Source organism: Lupinus angustifolius, chromosome LG10 (assembly GCF_001865875.1).
Source record: "Lupinus angustifolius cultivar Tanjil chromosome LG10, LupAngTanjil_v1.0, whole genome shotgun sequence".
NCBI lineage: Eukaryota > Viridiplantae > Streptophyta > Magnoliopsida > Fabales > Fabaceae > Lupinus > Lupinus angustifolius.
This window is the reverse complement of record NC_032018.1, coordinates 291,830-304,104: the sequence shown is the minus strand read 5'-3', so window position 1 is coordinate 304,104 and position 12,275 is coordinate 291,830. Positions and strand designations below refer to the sequence as shown.

Sequence of the window (12,275 nt, the reverse complement as noted above, 5' to 3'; positions counted from 1 at the left end):
CCCTAGTGAGTACTCACTAACTTGTGTTGTGTCCTTATAACTCTCCATGATGTGCAGCAACACTTTCAATGTGCATGAATAATAATAATAAAATATATTTTTATTTTCCTCGGGTATTTGAAAGGATCATGCACGAGAAGAAAAAATGATGATAAGTGACTCACTTCTTTTTGTTAGTGCTCCTGAAATTTGGATTAATTATCCAAATATTTCATGCTTGAAGAATATGTCGTGTACACGTTTATGGAAATATTGATGAAAAGGATGGTATTGTGGTGAAAACTTTATGATGATAACAACCATAATCATAAATCATTATAGTGACAATGGTGAGTGGGAGAAAAGAAATGAAGGTAACGGGGATAAAAGTGGTTTGGGTGAGATTAATCTAAAAAAAACATTATTAGAAAAAAGTGAATGTATTAAAGTATATTGGGAATATAAAAATATTTTTCTTCAATCAAGAGATACGGATGCATATCACTAGACAACTTAATGGAGCATTGAGTTATCAACAGCAAGCGTGCTTGGTGGCTGCTGGTTCCTGCCTGGTATGATGTGATAGAGAATGATATATGATCTTAAATTCTGTCTTAAATTATATCTCGTACTAATAAATATTTATTATTTTTTTATTTTTATTTTAATATCATTAGTGTAAGAGATAGTTTTTGTGTCACCACTATATACATAATCACCTGTCTCCACAAAATGCGCACAACATGAACATATAAGGGACAAATTCATTGCGAAAGATCTAGCTTTTTCTGTGCTGGCTGCTGCTATTGCATGCCTTAATGCTCCACAAGCACATTTATATTTTCTTCTTTATTTTATTATTAGTGCTTTTGAGTGTCACGCCGTCAATTTGTCTTCCACACGTGCTCATATCTGGATCTTCAATATCAATTTTCTCAATATGATTTGTGTGTTAAACTACATTTTCATTATTATTTGGTTTTATATATTATTTTATAACTTATCACACCTTCTCATAAAATAATAATGATATTTATATTTTTCTCATAATAACAAACATCATTTTTGTTTTTATTTATGTTTTACAACTTACCTCGTTGTTAACGAAACATTTACATTTTTCGTTTTCTCATCGTTCTTATTTCTCTCTCATCATTCTTATTTAAGAATATAATTCATAAAATAAGAATGTTACAGTAGAAAATAGTAGAATAAAAATGTTCTTATTTTGTTGTTATAATCTCTATCAGAATTTGCAACGGTTAAGTTTCCTCCATCAAGTGTGACATTTTCTCTTGAATAGCTATGAGAAACATCACTGTCACCCCTTTTAAATTTTTCTTTTGTGCCGTGGAATGTGTGATATTTATCCATCGAAAATCCAAGTTGGGTTTCCATAGACTTGGATGAAGTGGTTGATGTCAACTATGTGCAATGCAGAGGTGTTCTCGGACACTAGATAATGACTGTTTTGTTTTCAATTGGTCAGTGATACTAGTAGATATATAATAAAGTGACCAAAACCAAAGAATCATGACATGGACCATTACATTTTTCCATTGGTTTTACATATTGCCGCTAAGCCACTATTGCTATTAATAAACTCTACAAATTATTTATAGTGACAGTTACACGCATGCTGCAATGAATAGGAAACAAGTGAAGAATGTTTGGATATACAAAAGGATTTTTATGTATAAAAAGAATATGAAACAAGATTAAGATTAATAAATCACTAGTTCAACCAATATAGATAGGATGTTAATAACAAATTCTGTGATAGAATGTTTTGAGCATGTAGGGTCCTTATCTCTCTTTGATCTAATTCATTGAGGAATAAAACCAGTAGAAGCATATTTACAATCAAAGTCAATACTTTATTTTGTAACTACCACCTTTTATCCCTTTTGCCAGCCAAAAAATGTTATTCATAAAGAGATGAACTGATCGCTGTGCTCCTAAGCCTAAATATCAGAATTTTATACCAGAGCAGATCAAGTGATCAACAAAACTTATAAATTTTTATCCCTCTGCAGAAAAGTGGATGTACTGATGACAGAATTGAACCTCATAAGATGAAGAATCAGAGACACAGATAGTTATTAAATTATTAGCGCCACATAAAAATATTCCTCCTAAAACTTTGTCTGCATAATAATACTGTATAAACACAACAAGAATTTGAATAATAGAGTGCTTATCAATAATTATAACATGTTTTTATATGCTCTTTCCACACTGCTACCTGTTTTTTTAGGAAATTGTCAACCACAACGTATCATCAGTTTCTTACAGCGAAGTGTAGAGAAAAAATGGGACACAGTATAAAAACGCCGTTGCCGGGGATCGAACCCGGGTCACCCGCGTGACAGGTGGGAATACTTACCACTATACTACAACGACTTAGTTGTTTAATGGTCCTAAATAATAGCTAATAACAATAACAAAATTGGAAGAAAACAGTTGGCATTGTTCTGCTATCAGTGTCATGCATTGATGATAGTGACACCATTCTAGCTGTGGGTCTTTAATCTTCATGCCCAATTACCATAACTACTCATTATTCATTCGCCTTATATCATTTTCATCCTCACTTCATACTAATGGTATGCAAAACTTTTAGTGCACATCATCAAAAAAGTTGTGGCCTATGCTTTGGAAAATTTGGGGACCTATCAAGACTCTGTGTTTGCCTAACGAATTCTCTTGCATAGGAATCTAAGTATGTCGAACTTAGTCAAGAAGGGTGATAACTTTTTTGTTAATGATCTCCTATGTGTTTAGGTCAGGCTTAGTCAGACATTGTGGATCATATTTTCTTCTCTTGTCATTTCTCTTATCGAGTTTGATAACTTCTTCATGATTGGCTAGGAATGGAGGCAATGTTAATTTCAACACGAAAGTCTCACTGTTTACAACGTCTTCTTTTGGTGAAGCGTAGTTTATTGAAAGGCGTTTGTACTGTTCTATGGATGTCTGAAATTTGAGTATTATGGAAGTGTAGAAATAATGTTATATTTAATGAATCAAAAATGCAATAATGTTTTGGTTTGAATGAGTCTTTAATCCAATTTTGTGTTTGGATTGTTATTGCTAAATCTCCTTTTGGGGCTTTTTCAATTCTTCTTGTGCTTTTTGTTTCCCTGTTGATGTAATTATGTCCACTTTAATAAAATTCCACTCAAGGCCGAATTTAGTACTTGGAGAAGAGTTGGACCCTGATTCTTGAAAGTATTGAAACTTGAAAGTATAACTCTAAATCCAAATCTAATATGGATATGTGATATGTTTGTGTTTGATCCATCCATACCACTTTGTTGAGTTGGACGATGATATGGTATATATCTATTGTATCAAAATAGCTCAGATATATAAAATCTCATTTGTAAATAATAGATCCAATATGATTGGATTCATGGAATGGACAACAAACAACGAAAATAAAGAATTAACATTAAGCTTTTGGCACAAAATATATTACAATGTGAAACATGAAGGACATGTTAACCAACAATCTCACATTTCACTCCTCATTTTCATTACTCTCCCTAATAAACATGGTTTTAAATTGCCATTCACAATCTTAATTGTGATATCTTCACAAAACCATTATGTGATTATGACCACAATCTAAAACCATGTTGTTAATGAATATTGTTGATTAGTGACGGTGATGAGCACACTCAGCAGGTGTAACAGGGAACCTAGCAGTGTCAAAGCAATAGTCATAGACCATATGGTTAGCCCTAACCCATATAAGTTGGTGACTTTGATGCAAGTTGAGTTCAGACAAAGTAGGTTCATCCCACCAATACTTTTTATCATCATTGCTTGTGCATTTCTTAGCATTGTCTATTGCTGTCACTGGCATGGGGCATTCACATGCATTGATTTCAAAATCCTTGAATGTGACTATGAATGGTGCATGGCTCCAATCTGTCTTCACACGACCACCTTGTGTGGCCCAATCATCAGCATTCCATATTGAACTATATACACCCATTGCTTGGTCTTTTGGGAAAGGAATACCTTTGTGTTCTAGATTTGTGTGTACTCTTATTGGTGTCTCATCAACCAAGAATCTGAACATTGTGTCACATATAGAGTATTAGAATTTCAAACTTGTATTTATATTCTTTATTTTGTTAATACAATGATTAGCATTATTGCAAATAGGAGTATATTTTAAGGAGGAGTAAATAGTAGGTGCTTACACAACTTGGCGCTGGTTCCAGAAGATAGAGTAGTTGTGGAATTCCTTGGTTGGGTCGAACCAAAGGTTGAGTCTCTGCTCTCTATTACCCAATCCATTCACATAAACATTGGTCTGAACCGAGTAAGGTTCTCCACTTGTATTGCCCAAAAACTCAAAATCAAATTCATTGTGGTTTGGACCCTCCGATGACATCTACATCACATAAATAATATAATATTATTAATATCATTACCAAATGTCAGAGTCATCAACTATTAGTATACACTATACTATACTATATTCACTCATCAATTTCCAAGTAAAGTGGAATCCCTCCCATTGCAATCAAGAAAATATATGTGGTTGGTTTGATAGGAACAAAATATAATAAATACCAAAAATCAATTGGGTGTATGGGTTCATTCACGGGTTGGAAAGAAAAATAGGTAGCTAGCAATAAATAGCACTTATCATACTACTGAATTAATGGAATCTAATGCTCTTATATATGGTTGTCTTTTTCATAATCAAAGTTTGATTTGTCTCCACATGAGAAAGGTAAATACTAAATCATATGTAAACAACTTATTAGGGACCCTCGCGAAATTATGTGCATATATGAGTAATAATTAGTGAGTACTAATTAATCTCCTTTCAAACAAATAGAAAAATGATAACTTTTCACTAATATAGAAAGCAGTTAGTAAGTAGTAATATGCTTATGAACATAGGAAATAAATAGAAATGTGAAATTTTAACTTACATAGACAGCAGTAACTGTTCCAGCAGAGTCACCTTCTACAAGCTTAAGCTGGATGCTCACTTTCCCAAACATATACTTGCTTTTGGAACCAAAACCAGCACCTACAATATTCAAACAATAACAACAAAATAACACATTTTTAGCATAAATAAGACAAAAGCACGTGTTATAACATATAACCTACTAAAAACATATAAAAAAACAAGTTCAAAATGAGTACTAAAATGGGGTATAAGTTACCAGAATAGTTATCAAGTTTAAGTTTGAGTAATTCTCCTTCATGGCTGAAATGGTCATTAGCCCAACTAGGTTGGAAAAGTTCATCAAACTTGGCAGAAGAAGCCAAATCAACCAACAAAAAAGTCACAAAAAAACCCAACACACTACAAATCTTAGCCATTAGTGAGAACAGTGTGAGTGAAGTGAAGGTTCTACTATGAAAATGCTTTCTATGTGTGTGGGTTCACTTGTTAGTGTTGTGTTTTATTTATAGGTCCATGATAATCACGTGAGTGAGTTGCACCACAAAATGGAAGTGGTTGCCAGGGCACGTGCCAAGTCACGTTTTCAAATTCCAAAGAATGAGCGAAAGATTAAAAAATGTAGCCGTTACTGTGGGATGTCGGATGTCGGATGAATATCACTATCTCAAATAGTGTCCCACTTCATATTTCAAGTTAATCTTTATTTTATTAACTTTTGCTTTTAATTTTGTTTTTTATATACGTGTTAATATATAATTGGCTTGACACAGAGAATGTGACACTATTGAAAAATAGGTGATCCTGGTCGGAATTGATGATAGCTGGCAAAGCTGTATAAAGGAAGTGGAGACCACTTCAGTAAAAAGAATGATGTCAGATATTTACCAATAGGGTGATGCCACGTGGATGGATACAGCTGGTGGACTTTCATGTACAGTTGTCACTGGCTGTATGACTTTAAATATCTCCAGCTTTTTCTCGCAACCGTTGGATCTATATCCTTTCAAATATTCATCATCATGCATTGTATGATGCCAAAAACAAAATTCTCATTCAACCTAATCAAATAATAATTGAACTTCAAATTTTTACAATCTATGAACTTAACTTTTTTAGATTGTCACTATGTTGTTTATTTTCTATATTTTTACTTTAATAATTATTAATATAGATGATAAATTGACATTGTAATAGTAATATTATTATTGATGGATAAACTATTTTTAAATAATAGTTCATTACTTTGATTTGACTAGTGACTAATGAGTTTATAATTTATGTCTCTTTATTTAATTAATTGAATCAATTTCATACATGGATTTAATTGAAAAGTTTAACTCTTTTACTAAGTTAAGAATACCATGTTATTGAATATAAAAACTTCCTTAAAAAAGAGAGTCTTTGAAATGATAGAAACTAGAAAAGGGATGGTAATGGGTACGGGTAGTAGCTACCCGCTACCCGTTTCAAAATATGAGAGTATTATTTATACATGCTCGTACCCATATGAGTTTTTCGCGTATATTTCTAAGTACCCGTAGATATAACTGTTACTCACGAGTTTTCTATATTATAAATGAATTTTTAACTTTTTACTTCTATTATGTTTCAAATGAGATAAAACTTAATTGAATATTTGACAAAAATGCTAAACTTATTCATGTTTTCTATTTGTTTGATTTGTTGTTCCCATTTTCTTAACAAAAATTATATATATTATTTGCAAGACGTGTGTGTTTCTACACATATAATAATATTAGTAGGGTGTTTCACCACCAAATTCAATAAAATATGTAAACAATGTAAAAAATGTAAACAAAGTAAAAGGAAAATAAGTATACAATGTAACGAATGCTAGAATATTGTATTTTTTATTTTAACTAAATATAATATAGTAATCATATAAATAACGAGTACACATGGGCACGAGTACCATAATACTCATACTCATCGGCCATCTGTATATACTAAGAGTATTTTCAAAAACTCGTTTATAAAACTCGCAGATACCCTTTTGTACACGTACCCGTATGGGTTTTACCCATGAGTACGTTTTTTTTTTCATTACTAAACCAAGCTTACGACCTAATAATTGCATTGATTGGATTAACGTCTTAAAGGAACTAAATAGCATTCCTTACATTCATTATGCGATAACCCCATAGCAGTTTCATAACTCCGCTTTTAATGGGAACTGTTCTCAATATTTTTTAACTTACTAAATATATATGTCTAGATAGACATTTAAAATTTTATGTATAGAGAATAAATAATAAAGCTCTTAAAATATACTCCTAATAATCCTATCTAATTTGATTAGAATTGCCTTATCTATTATTAAGAAATAATAAACAACATAAAAACTGAAAATTCATCCTCTCTTGCAGAAGGCATTTCCAGCTGGATAGTGCAAAGCTCAATTATGGGACCAAGATGCTCTTACTACTTTATTTATTTACTCATACTACAATATTTATATGCCTTGAAATCTGGGCAATGTACTTATTGGGATTATACATCTGACTAGCTATTTTATTAAGATTATTTCTATTAATGGAGAGACAAGTATTACAAAAAACAAAAGAAATAATAATATGGTAAAATATTTTTATCTCTTTATATACAATGAAATAACATTTTTACTATTAAAAACACATGTAAATTTATATATTAATGAGAGGATCATTATTCCCTTCATATACACTTGTTTTAAAAAACATTGTTTGAATGTTTTGCAGGTCACTAAAATATATAGAGATTTGTGATTTTTCAATCTCAAACAAAAGTTCATTATGGAGAATGGCCAACTGGGACTGACAGATCGTGGTCGGGTTTTTACCGACCATGCGTTTTCATCAATCAATTTATTTACTCAATATTAAAAGAACTAAATATTTAATAATTTTAGAGTTAGTGGATTTAGTTTGTTTTTTACAATTTTTTACTTTTATGATCAACCCTCATTTTCGTTTTAAAACAAATTACTTGACATAGAAATTGTTTACTTTATTTGCTATTAATTAATTTATACCTAATAAGTCTAATAAAGTTTAGGTAAGTAGTGAAGTACAGAACTCACATTGAATTGCATTGATGGTTTCTTGTAGCAGATTGTTGTGGGTGATGTCAATAAAGTTAAATTATCATAACCACCGTGATGTCATGCTACAAGGAAATATGGGTTGAGAGTCAATGCCATGAACAAGTTCAGAGTTCAGACCCATTTTTATATTCCTCCTCATTCCCTAGTACAACTTGCAAGCTCTTTTTTTATTTACTCAAAATCATGCAACTACTATAGTTAAATTATCTTATTGAAGATTAAATGATCAAACATGTTAAATGCTTGATTATAAGGATGTAAATGAGTCATACTATTAAAAAAAATTAAGTTTGATTTGCCAATTAGCAATGTTATCAAGCAAATAAAGAAATTTGAGCTTGAAATTGAGCTCCATTATTAAGTGGAGTAAAGATCAAGCTTTGTAAGTGAACTGGGCTAATATTCAATCAAGTTATTCCAACCAATTACTATATATGAAAAGTCCATATATAAGGTTAATTAAGTCTTCACAATAATTGACCATGACAAGTCACCTCAACCTTAAAATATCAACAATTTTAGGCTATTCGAAATGGGGAAAAAAATAACTTCTATTAATGACATTAGTTCTTACATATTATCATGACTACTCATAATTTAAAGATGATGATAAATGATAACATTACACATAATTGATAAGGTAATTTAGGATATACAAGGATAAATATCATGCAATATATTTCAATATTTTAAAAGCAGAAGTTCTAAATCATAATAATATCACAGATTGAAGGAAAGGACTCAATGAGAAATAAAGCAAGGAAATTAATCATGATATAATGCCTCCAAAAGAATGAAAGGTTTATTGGAATATAAAAGTTAATAAATATAAACGTAATAATCAAAAGCATATTTGATGTTAGTTACTTAAAACTATATAAGTCTTATAAAGAACTCATATTTAGCGAGAAAGGAACCATTTCATTAATGGTTTAAAACCTTTGAACTTTTTGCTATGTACTCTTCATCATAATGGGAAGTACATCATACTTGGTAGACAACTAAGTTCCCTAAACATGATATTATTGGTTTGATTCTTGTTGTGTGTATGAAAAAGACTCTATTGGTTTGATTCCGTAAATAAAATATGAAAATTCTAACAACCCAAAACAAAACTTGCTTACATGTTAAATTTATGAGTTATCATTATCACATTTTTTTGCCTTAGACTATGTACATCTTGTAAAGGATGCAGTTTTTCCTTTATGTTCCTGCTCGGCTTTTCCCCACACCTGTTATCGAAAAAAGAAAAGAAAAGAAAAACTGTGTACATCTTGAATTCTTGACATAGAACATGGCTACAGACTACTAGTAAAATTAAAATTTTGATGGTACATTTTTTGATACTATCAAGTGTATCTAGTCTGCCTATGAGTAAGGAAATAATCTCATTCGAGATACGTGACTGTTTCTTGCAGCAAGTGTTCCTTCTAGCAAGTCCTATGATCTACGAGACTTTATATCATTAAACCACGCCTTAACGGTTCGATGTTCCATTTATATATGTACTTTTGGGTACAATATATACACACACTCATGATAAAGTACATTAGAAGTTAGAATGTGCTTAGTTGATCATTTGAAAACTTCCAGTTGAGGAAATACTCTTCGAACATCAGTCGTATAAAACCAAATATTCTATGATGATATGATATTTTTAGGTAATTCTCACCTTATATGCAAATGTTGCTAATCTGTAAAGTTTATTATTAGAGAGAGATTTTCAGACAACCTCTAATAAATACCCAAAGCTCTGAGCAGAAACTAACTAAAGCTGCATGAAGGGAAAACATTGCTAAGAGGCTCTTTGTTTCGCATACAAGGACAATGTTACACATTTCTTTCTTTTCAGTGATCAAATCCATGTATTGAGTGTTCCCATTACAAAGTTGCCATACCAAAATAATTCTTCATAATGCAGCCGTTTTTTCTTGTCTTTTGCATGTCACAGTTGCAGCCTTTTCACACAGTGATGAAATTCCTCTGTCAGATCTGCAGGGCCACTGAAGCAAGCTTAACCCATCTTACTTTTATGTAATAAGCCCAAATAAAGTTGCTTCTTATAAAGGGTGTTTAATTAAGACACACTTGCTTCCATACAAATTAGGATTTTTCAGTGAGGCCAATAAATCTAAGTTGTTCAATGAAAATGGGATGTTTCATATCATGTTCTTAACAAATCAAGTTAAGAACATAGATTTGTTGTCTCAGATCGTGTTCGATGTAATGTTTCACATCAACGAAAACATGTCATGTCAATTAAAAGTTTTAAATATTCCTTATTATTATTGTTTTGTTTTAGTATCATTGGTATGAGATACCATATTGGATATAATCTGGGACAGGAATTAAAACATAACTTGGAATTTGACTTCATGTAATGGCTCTAATTTGCTGACTACATCAACTAGAACAATTGCCATCTTCCCTTTTCATACTCAATCCATTAGCATGCCCAATTGCTCATCAAGCAAAGCCTTAACTTCCCTCATAGCTTCATCACAAAATGGTACAGTCAATAACCAATCTCTCTATCCTTTGATGCCCTTCAAATCCTATGATGTTGATCTCCATTTTCTGGCCTATGTCATATTTAAGTTCTGTCCTCTGGCTACTACTCTTAGGCAAAAAGGTCTCCAATGCATCAAAGGGTATCCATAGATGGTTGAAACATGCTGTTCCCTTAATTATATTTAGAAAAGTGTCCCTAAGAGAAAGGCTTCCTTTCCTATCATCAGACAAGTATCTTAGCCAATTTTGACAATTTATGTAAAAAGCTTCATCTTCCCCAAGGTTTAGCACACTAGGATTCAAGAGACTTAAAAATGACTCAAAATGAAAACTATTTGATTCATATATTGGAGGTATGTTTCCTAAAACATCGAGTCCAGAATGAACATCCTGAAACTTAATTAGCAAAGCTCCCTAAAGTTGACCAACTCCTTGTGTTGAAATATTGACCAAAGGAGGGACATGTGGCCTAAAACATGGGACAGGGATTCACTGGTTCTATGTAGAGAAGGTCCTTCAGGCCTTTTAACTAAAGCATCTATAAAAGTAGGTCATTGCATGCAATGAGTAATGCTAAAATCTAGGATATATACCCTTTGGAACGTAACGCTAACCCTTTAATCAGTTGCTTTGACAATTCCATTATTTGATGCACAAACCGAACATGTGCCAAGGAATTAAGTCAACATACCCAGCTAGCTATGTCACACTCTTCAACCTCCTTTGAGTGATGTTGTTGCTTCCTTGAAATTCATGAGCATGGGGCAGATAGATTCTTGAAGCCCTAGAGATTAGTGCCCTTAGCAACCATGGCGTGAGCCTTAGTTTAGTGTCACCATGCATGCATGGGGTGAAGCAACGTTGTTGAGCCAAGGTTACATCGTTACTCCTTGCACAATGGAGTAAGAGCTTCTCGATATAAGCTCCATCAAGGCTTCCAAGACATCCTTTGAGTGCTCCCGAAAGAGGGTTGTGCGGTGTAGTGTTAAAGAGACAGTCTATATATTGTTAGTATAAAAATTTATACACAATTAGTACAACATCTATATATTATTTTTTTTGTCACGTATTATAATCTCTCATTTAGTATCCCCATCCAGTTTTGAAAGGGAATAGAGTTACCCTTTAATTCACCTCTCTAGCATTTCTTGTATTACTCACTTGAATGAATTTGCCGTGTTAAATGAATAAGATAATATGGAAAACATCTATATATTGTTAGTATAAAGATTTATACACAATTAGTATAATATTTATATATTGTTTGGTTTAGAATATCTATATCCCAAATAACTTTTACTGTTTTTAATTTGCTGTTAATTATCTTCATTCCCATGTAACATGTTCCTAATTGAACAATGTTATCATAGTATCATGTACTAGGTTTTTGTAGATAAATCTACAAAAAATATTTTTCAGCTTTCAAAATGAGGAGTCAGAGTCATATCCTAGTTAATCACATGTCACCAAAATCTCTTCACTACTCTTCACATCCTATGTCTCAATAGACTTCAATTTTTACCCGCTAGAAAAACAAAAATGACACCAAATAACTTTTCGTTGAGTCATACATTAGGTTGTTCTCTTTAAGATGTTTCATGATACATCCGACTTAAAATTATGTAAATAGACCATCAACCATGATATCTCAAGGACTAAATAGTCCATATCACTATATCCGACTTACATGCATTGTGGGAATTGTTCTAAAATTATACCAACAACTATTTCTATTGCCAT

General features: G+C 31.9%; 1 protein-coding gene, 1 non-coding gene and 1 pseudogene across 2 annotated transcripts; all 3 read right to left on the bottom strand.

The window, feature by feature from the left end:
• On the bottom strand, positions 2,311–2,382 carry TRNAD-GUC. The gene has a single exon. It is a non-coding gene; the product is annotated as a tRNA-Asp (tRNA).
• LOC109358186 (xyloglucan endotransglucosylase/hydrolase protein 9-like) lies at positions 3,432–5,390 on the bottom strand. Its single transcript, XM_019602278.1, has 4 exons — positions 5,178–5,390; positions 4,938–5,038; positions 4,194–4,387; positions 3,432–4,061 (listed from the first exon to the last, which is right to left on the bottom strand). Exons 1-4 carry the CDS (start codon positions 5,335–5,337, stop codon positions 3,641–3,643), a joined length of 876 nt encoding a protein of 291 aa, XP_019457823.1. The 5' UTR covers positions 5,338–5,390; the 3' UTR covers positions 3,432–3,640.
• On the bottom strand, positions 10,428–12,275 carry LOC109357900 (annotated as a pseudogene).

Bases quoted from the DNA above. Each gene is read 5' to 3' on its own strand.
- LOC109358186 (XM_019602278.1), bottom strand. From the start codon at position 5,337: ATGGCTAAGATTTGTAGTGTGTTGGGTTTTTTTGTGACTTTTTTGTTG. The intron at 4,388-4,937 runs GTAAGTTAAAAT...TATGTGATGTAG, and splicing joins GAACAGTTACTGCTGTCTAT to ATGTCATCGGAGGGTCCAAA. The intron at 4,062-4,193 runs GTAAGCACCTAC...CACAATGTTCAG, and splicing joins TGGAACCAGCGCCAAGTTGT to ATTCTTGGTTGATGAGACAC.